At 52.2% G+C, this 17891-nt stretch overlaps 1 protein-coding gene across 4 annotated transcripts in view; it reads left to right on the top strand.

Annotated features, from left to right (window-relative positions):
- LOC132836369 (pyruvate carboxylase, mitochondrial-like) overlaps positions 1-17891 on the top strand; it is a 721522-nt gene that overhangs the window by 626642 nt on the left and 76989 nt on the right. For all 4 annotated transcript variants that reach the window (XM_060855868.1, XM_060855869.1, XM_060855870.1 and 1 more), the window contains one exon: positions 4997-5218. In XM_060855868.1, coding sequence (XP_060711851.1) covers positions 4997-5218 — 222 coding nt within the window. The remainder of the gene's footprint in view (positions 1-4996; positions 5219-17891) is intronic.

Here is a 17891-nt window from a genome sequence, read left to right as displayed (position 1 = left end):
TGTGTGTCACTGGGTGATGTGTGTCACTGAGTGATGTGTCAGTGGATGATGTGTGTCACTGGGTGATGTGTGTCACTGAGTGATGTGTCAGTGGGTGATGTGTCTCACTGGGTGATTTGTGTCAGTGGGTGATGTGTCTCAGTGGGTGATGTGTCTCAGTGGGTGATGTGTGTCAGTGGGTGATGTGTGTCACTGGGTGATGTGTGTCACTGAGTGATGTGTCAGTGGGTGATGTGTGTCAGTGGGTGATGTGTGTCACTGAGTGATGTGTCAGTGGGTGATGTGTGTCACTGGGTGATGTGTCTCACTGGGTGATGTGTGTCAGTGGGTGATGTGTGTCAGTGGGTGATGTGTCACAGTGAGTGATGTGTGTCACTGGGTGATGTGTCACTGGGTGATGTGTCAGTGGGTGATGTGCGTCACTGGGTGATGTGTGTCAGTGGGTGATGTGTGTCAGTGGGTGATGTGTGTCACTGGGTGATGTGTCAGTGGGTGATGTGTGTCAGTGGGTGATGTGTCAGTGGGTGATGTGTGTCACTGGGTGATGTGTGTCACTGGGTGATGTGTCAGTGGGTGATGTGTGTCAGTGGGTGATGTGTCAGTGGGTGATGTGTCTCACTGGGTGATGTGTGTCAGTGGGTGATGTGTGTAACTGGGTGATGTGTGTCACTGGGTGATGTGTCTCACTGGGTGATGTGTGTCACTGGGTGATGTGTCAGTGGGTGATGTGTGTCAGTGGGTGATGTGTGTCAGTGGGTGATGTGTCTCACTGGGTGATGTGTGTCAGTGGGTGATGTGTCAGTGGGTGATGTGTGTCACTGGGTGATGTGTCAGTGGGTGATGTGTGTCACTGGGTGATGTGTCTCAGTGGGTGATGTGTCTCAGTGGGTGATGTGTCAGTGGGTGATGTGTGTCACTGGGTGATGTGTCTCAGTGGGTGATGTGTCAGTGGGTGATGTGTCTCAGTGGGTGATGTGTGTCACTGGGTGATGTGTCAGTGGGTGATGTGTGTCACTGGGTGATGTGTGTCACTGGGTGATGTGTCACAGTGGGTGATGTGTGTCAGTGGGTGATGTGTGTCACTGGGTGATGTGTGTCACTGGGTGATGTGTCACAGTGGGTGATGTGTCAGTGGGTGATGTGTGTCACTGGGTGATGTGTCTCAGTGGGTGATGTGTCAGTGGGTGATGTGTGTCACTGGGTGATGTGTGTCAGTGGGTGATGTGTGTCACTGGGTGATGTGTCAGTGGGTGATGTGTGTCACTGGGTGATGTGTGTCACTGGGTGATGTGTCACAGTGGGTGATGTGTCACTGGGTGATGTGTGTCACTGGGTGATGTGTGTCAGTGGGTGATGTGTGTCACTGGGTGATGTGTCTCAGTGGGTGATGTGTGTCAGTGGGTGATGTGTGTCACTGGGTGATGTGTCAGTGGGTGATGTGTGTCACTGGGTGATGTGTGTCACTGGGTGATGTGTCACAGTGGGTGATGTGTGTCAGTGGGTGATGTGTGTCACTGGGTGATGTGTGTCAGTGGGTGATGTGTGTCACTGGGTGATGTGTCTCAGTGGGTGATGTGTCAGTGGGTGATGTGTGTCACTGGGTGATGTGTGTCAGTGGGTGATGTGTGTCACTGGGTGATGTGTCTCAGTGGGTGATGTGTGTCACTGGGTGATGTGTCTCAGTGGGTGATGTGTCAGTGGGTGATGTGTCTCACTGGGTGATGTGTGTCAGTGGGTGATGTGTGTCACTGGGTGGTATGTATCTGTGGGTCCGTCAGTCTGTGGAATAATTAACTCTGGAAGGTTATGGTGTTTACACATGGAGTTAGTTAGCAGATTTTATATCAACAAGTGGATCACTGGCTCTGGTGGCGCATTTGGGGAACGGGATCCCCGGTACAACCATTTGAGCGATGGTCTGATTGAATGGAGGTCTGTGACCAGTGACGGTCCGCAGAGTTCGGTGCGGGGTCCACTGTTGGTTGTCATTTATGTAAACGGTTTGGATGAAAATTGAGAAGGAATGGCCTGTAAGTTTGCCGATGACACCAAAACTGGTGAGAGAGTGGACAAGGGGCGACAAGGGATCTTGATCAGTGGGGTGGCGGATGGATTCGGATTTGGATAAATACGAGTTATGGCCTTTTGATAAATTACACAAGGGTGGGATTATTCAGTTCATGGCAGGGGCTTGGGTAGTGTTTCAGAACCGAGAGATTTTGGTGTTCAGGTCCATAATTCTTTGAAGGTTGCATGGTGGGAAGACAGGGTGTTTAAGAAGGCCTTCATCACATTTACCTTCATTACATAGATCACCGAGTTCTGGGAGTTGGGATGTCACATTGAGAGGATGTTGGTGAGGCCACGTTTGGAGTAATTTGTATAATTCTGGTTGCCCTGTTCTCGGGAGGATTTTACTGAATTGGAGAGGGTTCAGAAAAGATGCTGCCTTGAATGGAGGATTTGAGCTACAAGGAGAGGCTAAATAGACCGGCTCCTTTTTCACTGGAACGTAATAGGTTGAGGGGTGACCTTCTAGACAGGGTGAAAAGCAAGTTTCCTTTTGCGCGGGTGGGTGGTGTTCGAAACTGGAGGGCATATGTTTAAGGTGAGAGGGGAAAGATTGAAAAGGGGACCAGAGTGGGAACTTTTTCACACAGAGAGAGTGGGTCAATGGATCTGCCAGAGGAAGTGGTGGATGCAGGTACAATTACAACATTTAAAGACATAGAAAGGTACATAGATCGGACAGTTTTAGAGGGATATGGGCAGCACGCTTGCAAGTGTGCACAGGTTAGTTTGAGAGACATGGTCGTCATGGACTGATTAGACCAAAGGGTCTGTTTCTGTGCTGTAATCGCAGAGTGGGCTAGCCTGACTGAATGGCACACAATTGGGTTTTTCTTCAAGAGTGAGTCACTGTGCGGAAACCTTGCTGTTCACTCAAACTCAGGAGTCTAATGAAGCCCAATCTGACAGCAAATAGATAAACGAGCACTGCATCAGTCACTGGGAGACAGGCAGATGTGGAGACTCTTCCCACGGCTGGGACAGATTGTCGCTGACAGGCGCCAGAAACACTGGAGGCACAAGGAGATGATCTTATTCCCACCGCGAGTGGCTAAGATGGGGAAAAGAGAGAAAAAAAACTGAACAAAAAAAAATCCTTCAGATTTTGGAGCTTTTCAGATTTTGGAACTTGGGATAAAGGATCGTCTACCTGTAATCTTTCAGAACTCCTTAGAGTAGAATCCTACTGGTAATCGAGAGATGTGGACTATAATCCAATGTGTGGGAGGATTAGATGAGGTGGTCTTTTCCTCTCGGTCATCTTGCGCAATACCCCTATACTGTTCAAGTATTTTGGCAAGACTTTCACTTGGCCGTGACAGGTTTCCGATTGACGGCCTGAATCGGTTGTTCACCAAGCCATGCCAACTGACTGACCGTGCCATGTAGCCCAGCCACTGGGAAAACCCCACATGGGCATCAGGGCGGGTAGCTGTCTGCTAACTCCACACGGTCACCATGCTGCCTGGGCCCAAACCGCAGAGCAGGGGGCCACCCACCAGGTATCGCCCCCAACACGGCCAATCACCACATCCGCCAGCATTCCACCACTCAGGGGCCAATCTCCACTCTCCGGGCCTGTGAGAGACCGGGCTGTTCAAGGCCCAGGCAGGGAATGGAAGGGGAAACGGAGGATCACGGGGAAAATGGCAGGAGAGTGGAGTTGAGGATGATCAGACCGGCAGCAATCTCAGTTGAATGGCGGAGCAGTTTTGATGGGCCGAATGGCCTATTTCCGTACCTCTGGCCTATTTTTGTTTTTGGCCTGTGTGTAGGTCGATGCACTGGGGCTGCAGGCCATTCCTCTGTCTCCTTATGGCAACGTGTCAAATTGAAACTGCTGCCCTGTCAGTCTGTTTCGAGAGGCCTCAGGTGGGTCAGTTGGAACTGCCCAGCTTTCTCTTCGATTTATTCACTCGAGGGGGATGTGTGTAACCGGCTGGGCCCAGTGATTATCGCCCCCTCCCTGCTTGCCCCCTCGAGAAGGTGGCAGTGACTGGCCACGGTCTGTGTGCTGTGGGTGGACTCCATAGTGATCAATACAGCTTGCTAGGCCCTTTCAGAGGGAGTCACATGTAGGCCGGACCAAGTGAGATTGGCAGATTTCCTCCGCTGACAGATTTTCTTCTTCCCCTGACAATCAATGTTTCACGGTCACTGGTGGATTGTTAACTCCAGTTTTTTATTTTAAAAAAATCAAATTCACATTCTGCCACGGCAGCATTCGAACCCAGGTCCCCAGAGCATTCACTGAGTTTCCAGGATGAATAATATCACTGGGCCAATCGCCTCCATTTTGGCCCAGGGTCGTCTCCTGTCGAGCTAGACAGTACAGGTCCAGATGGGCCCAGTGCGCTTGGTTGCATTGACTGGCCCAAGGTAATTTCTTTTGAAGCCAGAAGCTGTGTGTTTGAGTCCAACTTTGGGGCTTGATGGTCATAGGAAGGTGTGTTCGAAAGAAGCAGTCAGACATCTCAATTATTTAGACGACTTTACAATCGTGGCAATTAAGGACGGTTCATTGATTCCAGACACACTGAACGTCGTGGTTTCGTTAAGAGTTATCAAGGGTTGCTTGTTGCTGTCTGGTTGAAGTGTTGAAGGGTCGAAGTTCAGGAAGGCTGTTCCCGAAGACCAGGGCGTCATGGAAACATCGAGGCCTACAGCATGGAAACTGGACCTTTGGCCCAAGCCAGTGGGGTCTGTAGCCCCATGGGTCAGACATGCCTTTGGGCAGAGAGCTGAAGGAAGGAAACGGCTTTACGCTCGAAGAGAACACGTCGCTAAAAACGTCTGGGCCGAAAAAGCCGTCCTTCAAAGGGGAATCAAAGATGGCGGCCGATTGGCGCACCCCTCGTCCTGCGGTCTTTCTTTGCGCCTTTTTTCCTGCGTCATTCTGTAACCACTCTTCCTTCTCCCTTCGCAGGCGAACCCCCGGCAGGCTTCCGGGAGATCCTCCTGAGGGAAGGCCCGGAGCGCTTTGCGAAGGCCATCAGGAGCCACAAGGGCCTGCTGCTGATGGACACCACCTTCCGGGACGCCCACCAGTCGCTGCTCGCCACCCGGGTTCGCACACATGACCTGAAGAACATCTCGCCCTTCGTGGCCCACCGTTTCAGCCCGCTGTTCAGCATCGAGAACTGGGGAGGTAAGGCGTCACATCTCCCAGCTTCTCCTTCCCTATCCTCACCCCACTCCCCACCTGCCCTGGTTAGTGATCGAAAGGATCCCCGACGTGAGACAGGATCACAAGACACGGGAGCAGAAGGAGGCCTTTCAGCCTCTGATTGTGGTATCAAAATCCTCTCAGATCTTTGTCAATCGAAAATCTGTTGAATCCGACCTTGAATTAATTGACTGATCCGGGCTGTCTCGGAAGGATAATTCCCGAGACTAAAGCACAACTGAGAGAATGAATTCCTCCCCATCTCAGTCCTGAATTGGAGATGTGTTATTAAGGTTAGCTCCCTCCCATACGACCATAAGACATAGGAATGGAAGTAAGGCCATTCGGCCCATCGAGTCCACTCCGCCATTCAGTCACGGCTGATGGGCATTTCAACTCCCCTTACCCGCATTCTCCCCGTAGCCCTTAATTCCTCGAGACATCAAGAATCTATCAATCCCTGCCTTGAAGACATTTAGCGTCCCGGCCTCCACTGCACCCTGCGGCAATGAATTCCACAGGCCCACCACCCTCTGGCTGAAGAAATGTCTCCGCATTTCTGTTCTGAATTGACCCCCTCTAATTTTAAGGCTGTGTCCACGGGTCCTAGTCTCCTCGCCTAATGGAAACAATTTCCTAGCATCCACCCTTTCCAAGCCATGTATTATCTTGTAAGTTTCTATTAAGTCTCCCCTCAATCTTCGAATCTCCAATGAATACAATCCCAAAGCCACGCAGAATTTTATCCACACTGCAATAAGATCAGCTCTCATTCTTTTACGTCCTTCTATTTGGATTTTTAATGATGAATTCAGTCATAACCACCTCTGAGGTCTTCTCTGGCCCAGAACACTGTGTAGCGTCGTGCAGCACAGAGACTGGCCACTCTGCCCAACTTATCAGGTTTCCTGAACTGAACCAGGCCCACTTGCCTGGGTTTGGTCCATATTCCCCCAAACTTGGGTGGCACGGTGGCTCAGTGGTTAGCCCTGCTGCCTCACAGCACCAACGTCCCAGGTTCGATTCCACCCTCGGGCTGTCTGTGTGGAGTTTGCACATTCTCTGAGTGGGTTTCCTCCAGGTGCTCCGGTTTCCTCCCACAATCCAAAGCTGTGCAGGTTAGGGTGGATTGGCCATGATAAATTGTCCCATAGTGCCCAGGGATGTGCAGGTTAGGATGGATTGGCCGTGCTAAATTGTCCCATAGTGCCCAGGGATGTGCAGGTTAGGGTGGATTGGCCATGCTAAATTGCCCGTAGTGTTCAGGGATGTGCAGGTTAGGGTAGATTGGCCATGCTAAATTGTCCCATAGTGTTCAGGGATGTGCAGGTTAGGGTGGGGTGGATTGGCCGTGCTAAATTGTCCCATAGTGCCCAGGGATGTGCAGGTTAGGGTGGATTGGCCGTGCTAAATTGTCCCATAGTGCCCAGGGATGTACAGGTTAGGGTGGATTGGCCGTGCTAAATTGTCCCATAGTGTTCAGGGATGTGCAGGTTAGGGTGGGGTGGATTGGCCGTGCTAAATTGTCCCATAGTGCCCAGGGATGTGCAGGTTAGGGTGGATTGGCCGTGCTAAATTGTCCCATAGTGCCCAGGGATTAGATTAGACTTACAGTGTGGAAACAGGCCCTTCGGCCCAACAAGTCCACACCGACCCGCCGAAGCGAAACCCACCCATACCCTTACATTACCCCTTACCTAACACTACGGGCAATTTAGCATGGCCAATTCACCTGACCCGCACATCTTTGGACTGTGGGAGGAAACCCACGCAGACACAGGGAGAACGTGCAAACTCCACACAGTCAGTCGCCTGAGTCGGGAATTGAACCCGGGTCTTCAGGCGCTGTGAGGCAGCAGTGCTAACCACTGTGCCACCGTGCCGCCCACCAGGTTAGGGTGGATTGGCCGTGCTAAATTGTTCCATAGTGTTCAGGGATGTGCAGGTTAGGGTGGATTGGCCATGCTAAATTGTCCCATAGTGCCCAGGGATGTGCAGGTTAGGGTAGATTGGCCGTGCTAAATTGCCCGTAGTGTTAGGTGAAGGGGTAAATGTAGGGGAATGGGTCTGGGTGGGTTACTCTTCGGAGGGTCGGTGTGGACTTGTTGGGCCGACGGGCCTGTTTCCACACTGTAGGGAATCTAACCTAATCAAACCTCTCCTATCCACGTGTCTGTCCAAATATCTTTGAAATGTTGTAACTAAACCACTTCCTCTGGCAGCTCATTCCATGCACACTCCACCCTCTGTGTGAAAAAGTTGCCCCTCAGGTCTTACCCCTCTCACCTTCAACCTAAGCCCTCTAGTTCTGGACTCCCCCACCCCAGGGGAAAAGACCTTGGGCTATTTACCCTATCCATGCCCCTCACGATTTTCTAAGCCTCTATAAGGTCACCCCTCAGCCTGTGATGCTGTAGAGAAAATAGCTCTAGTCCATCCAAGCTTACCTTATAACCCAAACCCTCCTCGTCTCCTTGTTCGTATCTTTTACACCCTGTCCAGTTTAAAACCATCTTTCCTGCAGCAGGAAGTCCAGAAATATATGCAGGACTCCCAAGTGTGGCCTGTGAGTCTAATTTTTTTTCCCCAGTTATTTTTAATGTCACAACCAATCTCTGTTAGTGATAACTCGGTGTTGATCAATGATTTTGCTCTCTCTGTGATTTACAAGGAGTAAATGGTCAAGTAAATGACCTGTCACATGCAGTCTGCGGGAATCCTTCATTGTGATTGGCTGGGTACGCTCCCTGTTGCTGGCTGATCCCGAGTTTCCAACGAGTGTCCCGAAAGGAGAAAATTCATGTCCCAGAGATTCTGAGCTCCTTGATGGTCACTCTCTTTGGCATTCCCAATAAGATCAATGGGTTTGCCATTGACTGCAAACTCCAGGCCAGTGTGTTGCGTTTCTCGGTGTTTTCCAGTCGCAACGTCAATGAAGGAATCCGTTCTCCTCTGTCGCGGTGATTCCCTGATTGTTGCCCGCACTGCCCTGTTTAAATAGAGAACATAGAACATCGAGCATAGAATGATACAGCGCAGAACAGGCCCTTTGACCCTTGATGTTGTGCCGACCTGTGAACTAATCTCAGCTCACCACCTGACACTATCCCATCATCATCCATGTGCCTATCTAAGGGCTGTTTAAAACTCCCTACATTGGCAGGCTGGGCGTTCCACGCCCTTACCACTCTCTGAGTAAAGAACCTGCCTCTGACATCTGTCTTAAATCTCTCACCCCTCAACTTACAGCTACGCCCCCTCATACACGCCGACATCATCATTCTAGGAAAAAGACTCTCACTGTCCACCCGATCTAATCCCCTGATCATCTTATATGTCTCTATCAAATCCCCCCTTAGCCTTCTTCTCTCCAATGAGTACAGACCCAAGTCCCTCAGCCTTTCCTCATAAGACCTTCCCTCCAGACCAGGCAACATCCTGGTAAATCTCCTCTGCACCTTTTCCAATGTTTCCACATCCTTCCTGTAATAGAGTGACCAGAACTGTGCACAATATTCCAAGTGCGGGCCGCACTAGCGTTTTGTATAGTTGCAGCATGATATTGCGGCTCTGGAACTCAATCTCCCTATGAATGAAACCTAACACACCGTCTGCCTTCTTAACAGCACTATCCACCTGGGTGGCAACTTTCAGGGATCTATGTACATGGCCTCCAAGATCCCTCTGCACATCCACACGACCAGGAATCTTTCCATTGACCCAGTATTCTGCCTTCCTGTTATTCTTCCCAAAGTGCATCACCTCACATTTATCTGCATTGAACTCCATTTGCCACCTCTCAGCCCAATTCTGCAGTTTATCCAAGTCTCCCTGCAACCTGTAACATTCTTCCACTACTCCACCAACTTTAGTGTCGTCTGCGAACTTACTAACCCATCTACCTCTGCCTGCATTTATAAAAATGACAAGCAGTATAAAAATGACAATATCGGTATCATTTTCACTCTTTTCCAGTGCCTGATGCATTTGATTTGATTTGTAATTGTCACATATGCCTCGATACAGTGAAAAGCTTTGTTTTGTGTGCAGTACAGGCAGATCATTCCATGCTAAGTGCTTCGGGGCAGCGAGGGACACAATGTTACAGCCTCGGGGAAAGGGCAGAGAGAGGCCAACATTAAATTCAAAATTTGAGAGGTCCCCTCTGATAACGGCAGGGAAGAAGCTGTTCTTGAATCTGCCGGTTTTGTATCTGCTGCGCGATGGCGGAGGGTGGTCGAGATTGTAACCGGGGTGGGAGGGCTCTTTGATGATGTCGGCTGCCTTCCCAATGTAGCAGGAAGTGGAGGTGGAGTCAGTGGATGGAAGGTTAGTGGTGGACTGGGCTGTGCTCTGGATCGGTGACTGGCGTTTCAGTCAATGGCTGGTACCACAGTGCCAACGTACGGGTTTGGCTCCTGCTGAGATGGGACTGCCCCTTGGAGTGGAAGACCAGGGCATCAGATGGCAAACTGAGAGCGGGGGGGGGGGGGGAGGCCATTCAGCCCGCCTTGCCAATTCGACAAGATGGCTGATTCGGTGACCTCCCTCCTCCTGTTCCAGCCACCAACCCCCCCAACCCGGCTGTGGAATCTGGGAGATGTGACCTGGAAGGGTTGCTGCCAGGGACAGGACGTGCGGGAGCCCTCCAGGTTTTCGGCAGGGGGGGAGCTTTGCCAGGCCAGGCTCCTCCCATTAAAATCCGAAAGGGGAGGTCATTGCCCGAGAACACCGGGTCAAACTGGACATCGCCCTGGGGCACGGGGCCCCCTACCCTGAGTTGTGTTTTTGGTTTCACAGGTCGGCACAGCGTCGAGGGCGGGAGGGTACGGCGCTGGAACGTTCGAGGTTCACAAATTCGGGTTGTCAGCCATTTTGACTGATGTGTGGCTTTGTGCAGGAATAGTTTTATTCAGTACGTCCCTCCTGCTTTCCCAAGCGCTCAGTTTGTTATCTTTCTAGCCCGTTGTGCGTTGTAATTTGTCATTCCCTGTCAGTGCATTGCCAGAGCATGTTTCTCACTTCATCTCAATTTGAACGCGATTCCTCGATCTGTCTGTTATTGAGAGCTGTAGGTTGTTATCTGTGAGCAGGATGGATGTATCTAGGCCTCAATTGATCAGTGCTCGCGACAGTTCCCAAAGCTGTGCCGTCTCTTGTGTCCCGCAAGATTTATTCCCAGCCAACCTCCCAATCCCTGCTCCCTTCAGGCTCTCATTTTGAAGCCATGTTCCGACATTTACAAGGGAGAGGCGGGGAATGGTGACAGGTTGACCCAGGTAGGGGTGAGAGGGGGAAGGTCAGAGGTTAGCCGTCTCCGTCAGCTCACAGCAACGGATTCGCCACCTGCTCCGACACCCCGGCACTGCCTTCAAATGTTTACACTCACATCCCAAAATGGCCAGCGTTAAAGTCTCACAGCCACGTGACAGGGCCATTGGTAATGCAGCTCTCCAGGTTCAACACTCCCTCAGTACTGACCCTCCAACAGAGCGGCACTCCCTCAGTACTAACCCTCTGACAGTGCAGCACTCCCTCAGTACTGACCCTCCGACACTGCGGCACTCCCTCAGCACTGACCCTCCCACAGTACTGACCCTCTGACAGTTCGGCGTTCCCTCAGTACTGACCCTCCGACAGTGCGGCACTCCCTCAGTACTGACCCTCCGACAGTGCGGCACTCCCTCAGCACTGACCCTCCCACAGTACTGACCCTCCCACAGTACTGACACTCCCACAGTACTGACCCTCCCTCAGTACTGACCCTCCCTCAGTCCTGACCCTCCCACAGTACTGACACTCCCACAGTCCTGACCCTCCCACAGCACTGACCCTCCCTCAGTCCTGACCCTCCCACAGTACTGACACCCCCACAGTACTGACCCTCCCACAGTATTGACCCTCCCTCAGTACTGACCCCCCTCAGTACTGACCCTCCCACAGTCCTGACCCCCCCTCAGTACTGACCCTCCCACAGTACTAACCCTCCCACAGTACTGACCTTCCCTCAGTACTGACCCTCCCTCAGTCCTGATCCTCCCTCAGCACTGACCCTCCCTCAGTACTGACCCTCCCTCAGTACTGACCCTCCCTCAGCACTGACCCTCCCTCAGTACTGACCCTCCCACAGTACTGACCCTCCCTCAGTACTGACCCTCCCACAGTCCTGACCCCTCCCCCTCAGTACTGACCCTCCCACAGTACTAACTCTCCCACAGTCCTGACCCTCCCTCAGTCCTGACCCTCCCTCAGTACTGACCCTCCCTCAGTACTGACCCTCCCACAGTACTGACCCCCTCCCACAGTCCTGACCCTCCCACAGTCCTGACCCCCCCCCAGTCCTGACCCTCCCTCAGCACTGACCCTCCCTCAGTCCTGATCCTCCCACAGTACTGACCCTCCCACAGTACTGACCCTCCCTCAGTACTGACCCTCCCACAGCACTGACCCTCCCACAGTCCTGACCCTCCCTCAGTACTGACCCTCCCACAGTACTGACCCCCTCCTCAGTCCTGACCCTCCCACAGTCCTGACCCCCCCCCCAGTCCTGACCCTCCCTCAGTCCTGATCCTCCCACAGTACTGACCCTCCCACAGTACTGACCCTCCCTCAGTACTGACCCTCCCACAGCACTGACCCTCCCACAGTCCTGACCCTCCCACAGCACTGACCCTCCCTCAGTACAGCACAGCCTGCATACCGCACTATTGGCTGAGGTTTTGAGTCTGGGGCGTATGTTCAGCTCGCGGACAGTGCGAGGTGACCGAACCTGCCTCCCTCACTGGTGCTAGCCTTCGGTCAGCGTTAATGCTGAGGATGGGGCAGCGGGCATGGGTGGGCAGATGTGCCCCACTCCTCTGTTTGCTGAGAGTTTGCCCTCGCCATCCCTGAAGGGAAAGGAACACAGCGACTGGCATGTGGTTCCGATTTGCAACAGCGTCATGGGGATGGAAGGTGTGCTGCTACATTATTAATTTGCACTGATGTTGCCAGGTCTAATGTATGTAAATTACCCAGGCGCTATGTTTAAAGGTTAGGAAATGGAAATGTGGGCTTGATTATTTGGTACGTGCGTGTGATCAGTTTGGTGCACAGTCTGTGTCGCTGATGGAAACTGGGACACAGGTCTCACCTACTCCTTTGATGCATCCCTTTCAGGTAGGGGTGAATATGACCCAGAATTAACCCATTCCCCCTGCCCCATTCACATTCCCAGAGCCTCACAATGCTCTTTAACCAGGCCCTGAAACAGACTCAGTCCCCACCTCCGGCCACCCATCGCACTCTCCCCAGCCCCCACCCCCCCCTCCACTCCGGAACACCCCCCCAGCCTCATTCCTGATGGAGGGCAAAACGGTCGATTTTCCCTGCTCCTCGGATGCTGCCTGACCTGCCGTGCTTTTCCAGCACCACTCTCCTTGACTATGCTCCCGTCCTATGGAAGTCATTTCATCGCCCGCAACGTTGTGGGGTCATGGAGATGTACAGCACGGAAACAGACCCTTCGGTCCAACTCGTCCATGCTGACCAGGTATCCCAACTTAATCTCGTCCCATTTGCCAGTTTTCGATCCCTATCCCTCCAAACCCTTCCTATTCATACACCCTTCCAGATTGCTCTGTGTGAAAAAGTTGCCCCTAAGCTCCCTTTTAAATCTTTCCCCTCTTACCCTAAACCTACGCCCTCTAGTTCTGGACTCCCCCACCCCAGGGAAAAGACTTTGTCTATTTACCCTATCCATGCCCCTCATGATTTTGTAAACCTCTATAAGGTCACCCCTCAGCCTCTGACGCTGCAGGGAAAACAGCCCCAGCCTGTTCAGCCTCTCCCTGTAGCTCAGATCCTCCAACCCTGGCAACATCCTTGTCAATCTTTTCTGAACCTTTTCGCCCCTAGCAACGTGGGGGGGGGGGGGTGGCACTGTGGCTCAGTGGGTAGGCACTGCTGCCTCACAGCGCCAGGGACCCGGGTTCGATTCCAGCCTCAGGCAACCCTCTGTGTGGATTTTGCACATTCTCCCGAGTCTGCATGGGTTTCCTCCGGGTGCTCCAGTTTCCCCCCACAGTCCAAAGATGTGCAGGTTAGGGTGGATTGGCCGTGCTAGATTGCCCCATAGTGCCCAGGGATGTGTAGGTTAAGGTGGATTGGCCCGTGCTAAATTGCCCCATAGTGCCCAGGGATGTGTAGGTTAGGGTGGATTGGCCGTGCTAAATTGTCCCATAGTGTCCAGGGATGTGTAGGTTAGGTACATTAACCGGGGGTAAAGGTCTGAGCAATGAAGGCAAGCGTGTTAAACACCTTCCTAAACACCTTGTCGAGATGTGATGCAAAGACTTAGGTCTCCCTGTTCTACAACATGACCCAAGGCCCTGTTCTTAATAGTATAAGCCCCGCCCTTGTGTATTTTACCTCACATTTATCCAAATTAAACTTCAGCTGCCAGTCTTTAGCCCCTTGACCCAATCGACCAAGGTCTCCGTGTAATCTCAGATAACCTTCTTCACTGTCCACTCTCCCACCACTCTTGGTGTCATCCGCACGTTTCCTCACCACACCTTCTGCACTCCCGTCTAAATCACTGGCATCGGTCGCAAGTGGGAATCCAGTCCCGGAAACCCTGAGGAACACCGCTAGCCACAGGCCTCCAGCCCGGCAGGGGGTGCAGATCTCTGAACCGGGCCTCGAACCTTCCACCTTCTGACTCAGCGCCGAGGGAAGTGTCCCCAACTGCTCCCCAGCTCCATCGCTGCAGTGCCCAGGGTGGAGTTACTCCGGGGTGCAAAGACGGTGTTAGCCAAGCGTGTGGCAGGCCGTGTAAACCTACAGATTACACCCTCTGTAAACCTCTCAGTGTGGAGTGAACCGGATCACTTCTGCCAAATCCCTTGGATTTACAGTTTCTTTTCTTCCCCTGCAGTGATAATACTTTAATCCCTCAGAATTCAATCAGATTTCCCGCATTGCCTGGTCGTAATCCCTGGGGGAGGGAGGAATGCTGAGTTGTTGGGTGTTGCTGCTGTTCGGAGTGCTCATGGTGACCTGTCCCTGTCCTGTCCGCCCATCTGTTTATTCAGAGGGGAGTCCCGTGGTGGTGGGGGCCGAGATTCAGCTCGAAACTCACCCACCATCTCGAAGGACCAAGGGCGGTGCATTTACTCCGTGATGAGGCAGGTCAGGTCTCCTTTTGTCAGCAACTCCCAGTCACCCAGGTGCTGTTGCAGACTCTGCCTTCATTATCCCTCATGTTCTCGAAAAGTAAGACTCCAAGCTGGCTTTGACTTTTCTCGGGCAGTCTGGGAGAGTCCGTCATGGGCTGCGGGTATTGCTGGCTGGGCCTAGCATTTACCACCTGACCTGACTTACCCCTGGGACTAGATTGGGTTAGGATATCTGGTCGGTATGGACGAGTTGGACCGAATGGTCTGTTTCCATGGCTGTACATCTCTGTGACTCTATGACCCCAAGAGAAGGTGGCAGTGGTGCTGCCTGAGACCGGCAGGCCATAAGACAAGGGAGCAGAGGTTAGGCCATTCAGCCCATCAAATCTGCTCCGTCATTCAGTCATGGCTGAACCCCATTCTCCTGCTTTCTCCCCATAACCCTTGATCCTCTTGACAAAAAAGAGCCTTTCTATCTCCATCTTAAATATACTCAATGACCCACAGCCTTCTATGGCAGTGACTTCCCCACTCTCTAGCTGAAGACGTTTCTCCTTAACTCCCCTTACTGTAAACGTGTGTCCTCGGGTCCTCGTCTCTCCTACCGGTGGAAACATCTTCCCAACATCTTCTCTGTCCAGGCCATTCGGTATTCTGTAAGTCTCAATTAGATCCCCCATCACCCTTCTAAGCTCCTTCAAGTGTAGACCCAGAGTCCTCAAACGTTCCTCCGATGTGGAGCCTCCCTTGAACTGCTGCTGTGGGTTGACCCTCAGTTCCAACAGGGAGGGAATTCTATGATTTTGACCCAGTGAAAGAACGGCCAGTATATTTCCAAGCCCCAGGGTGGTGAGTGGCTCTCAGGGGAACCTGGAGGGGTGTGGTGCACCCATGTACCTGCTGCTCTTAATCATCCAAACGGAAATGGGTTTGGAAGGTGGTGTCTGAGGACGTTTGGCCGACTTCTGCACTGCATGTTGTCGTGGGGACGCACACAGCCGCTGCCCAGTGGGGGAGGAAGTGGGTGTTTGTTGATGTGATGCCAATCAATTGGAGGGGCTGTTTTGTCCTGGATGGTGTTGAGTTCATTGAGTGTTGTTGGAGCAAGTGGGGAGTATTCCCCCACCCTCCTGACTTGTGCCTTGTAGATGTAGGCTTTGGGGGAGTCGGGGGGTGAGTTACTCACTGCAGGATTCCCAGTTTCTGATGTGCCTATGCAGCCACTGTATTTATATCATAGAATCCCTACAATGGATGGAAGGAGGCCATTCAGCCCTTTGGGTACACACTGACTCTCCGAAGAGTATCCCACCACAGTCCCAACCCCGCTCCCCAATCCCTGTAACCCTGCATTTCCCATGGCTAGTTCACCTAGCCTGCACATCCCTGGGCACTAAAGGAAGACAATGGCCTAGTGGCCGAGCTATAGTCAGAAATACCCATCTGGTTCACTAATGTCCTTTAGGGAAGGAATCTGCCGGCCTTACCGGGTCTGGGCCTACACGTGACTCCAGACCCACAGCGATGGGGGTTGACTCTTAACTTAGGGATGGGCAATAAATTCTGGGCCTAGCCAAATCCAGTGAGTCAATGCAAGAATAAACTATGGGGCAACTGACGAGCACGTGCATCTCTTGACAATTTAATGTGGCCGACCCACCCTATCACAGGGAGTCCAGTTCAGTTTCTGATCAGTAGCAATCCCAAAGACGGTTAGAATGGGGGATTCAGTAATGGTAACACCATTGAATGTCAAGAGGGCGGTGGTTAGATTCTCTGCTAGCAGAGATGGCCATTACCTGGTACTCGCGTAGCACATGTGTTACATGAATAAGTGCATAAACAATACGATCCTTATTTTTTGACTAACAACTTTGAGATACAACGTTTGCTCAACAATATCCCACATATTGCACACTTGACACACTCCAGGAACATTGTCAACCTGAAGAAGCAACACTCAATGTACATCTACTCATGGGGAGCTGTCCTATGCAAACAAAAGGAATTTGTTCACGCCTCCCAGCTTTGTGGAATTACCTGGTATCTTGGGGAGCCTACGTCTATTCTCCCCGGCGACAGCTTGTCCAATCAGAGTTGACTTGCCAGCCAATCAGGAAACTTGTGTAAATTGTCGTGAGGGTCTGAAATTTGGCATTCTTGCGTGTGTGTCCTGATAAGCACAGGGCAATAAGCTTCAGCAAAGGGTCCCTCTTTTCAGCACAGGGACACATCAGGATGAGCGGGATTAGCCACTGGAATTTCAGGGATACAGGGATAGTGTAGGGAGTTGGAATGGGATGCTCTTCAGATGATCGGTGTGGACTTGTTGGGCTGAATGGCCTGCTTTCACATTGGTGATTCAATAGATGGTGAAGATACCCATCAGGTGACAAAAGTAAAGTGGTTCTGAGCCAATGGGGCAGCTGCTTTTGTACGCACGGATGGGTTTAACTGAAAGAGCATGGCCCAGTCCATGATGAGTAGTTGGACATCAATCATGACTCACTCTCCAGAAGGTGGTGGGCTGCGGTCCTATCCCAAACTGTAGAGTGTCAGTTCCCATCATTCAGAGGAGGCATGACGTCGAGGTTGATGGTAAGGATTTCTCCAACCCTTCCTGGGAAAAGAGCAGGGAGGGCAGACCCCATAACTGGGGCCAATGCTCACCTTCACCCCCCGCTGTGAGGTATGGTGGCAACAGGGAGCGGGCTGTGCGCTAATTGGGCACAGCAGCGCCACCCACTGGCCCACAAGGGGTGGGGCTGAGGCCCTCCCATCAGCTGGTTATAACGTCCCGCTCGAAAATGAATTTGTTGCCGCAGCTTTTAATCCCAAAACCACGTGGCGAGTCACCAGCAGGAGCTTCTCTGTTTTAAATGTTGTCTTGACTGTGAGTTTTTTTTTCTGGACTGCAGTTTGAATTATTCATGCAGCACCTTTTTCTCTGCTTCCCTTCCTCAACTGTTCCACCGGTCTCAGTAATATATTCCTCACCTAGTGTCTGAGAAGCAAAACAGGCATGTGGGCGGCACGGTGGCTCAGTGGGTAGGCACTGCTGCCTCACAGCACCAGGGACCCAGGATCAACTCCACCCTCGGGGCGATTGTCTGTGTGGGGTTTGCACATTCTCCCCATGTCTGCGTGGGTTTCCTCCAGGTGCTCCGGTTTCCTCCCATAGTGCCCAGGGATGTGCAGGTTAGGGTGGATTGGCCGTGCTAAATTGTCCCATAGTGCCCAGGGATGTGCAGGTTAGGGTGGATTGGCCGTGCTAAATTGTCCCATAGTGCCCAGGGATGTGCAGGTTAGGGTGGATTGGCCGTGCTAAATTGTCCCATAGTGCCCAGGGATGTGCAGGTTAGGGTGGATTGACCGTGCTAAATTGTCCCATAGTGCCCAGGGATGTGCAGGTTAGGGTGGATTGACCGTGCTAAATTGTCCCATAGTGCCCAGGGATGTGCAGGTTAGGGTGGATTGGCCGTGCTAAATTACCCCAT

This window comes from Hemiscyllium ocellatum, chromosome 46 (genome assembly GCF_020745735.1).
Source record: "Hemiscyllium ocellatum isolate sHemOce1 chromosome 46, sHemOce1.pat.X.cur, whole genome shotgun sequence".
NCBI lineage: Eukaryota > Metazoa > Chordata > Chondrichthyes > Orectolobiformes > Hemiscylliidae > Hemiscyllium > Hemiscyllium ocellatum.
This window is presented reverse-complemented; position numbering and strand designations above follow the sequence as displayed.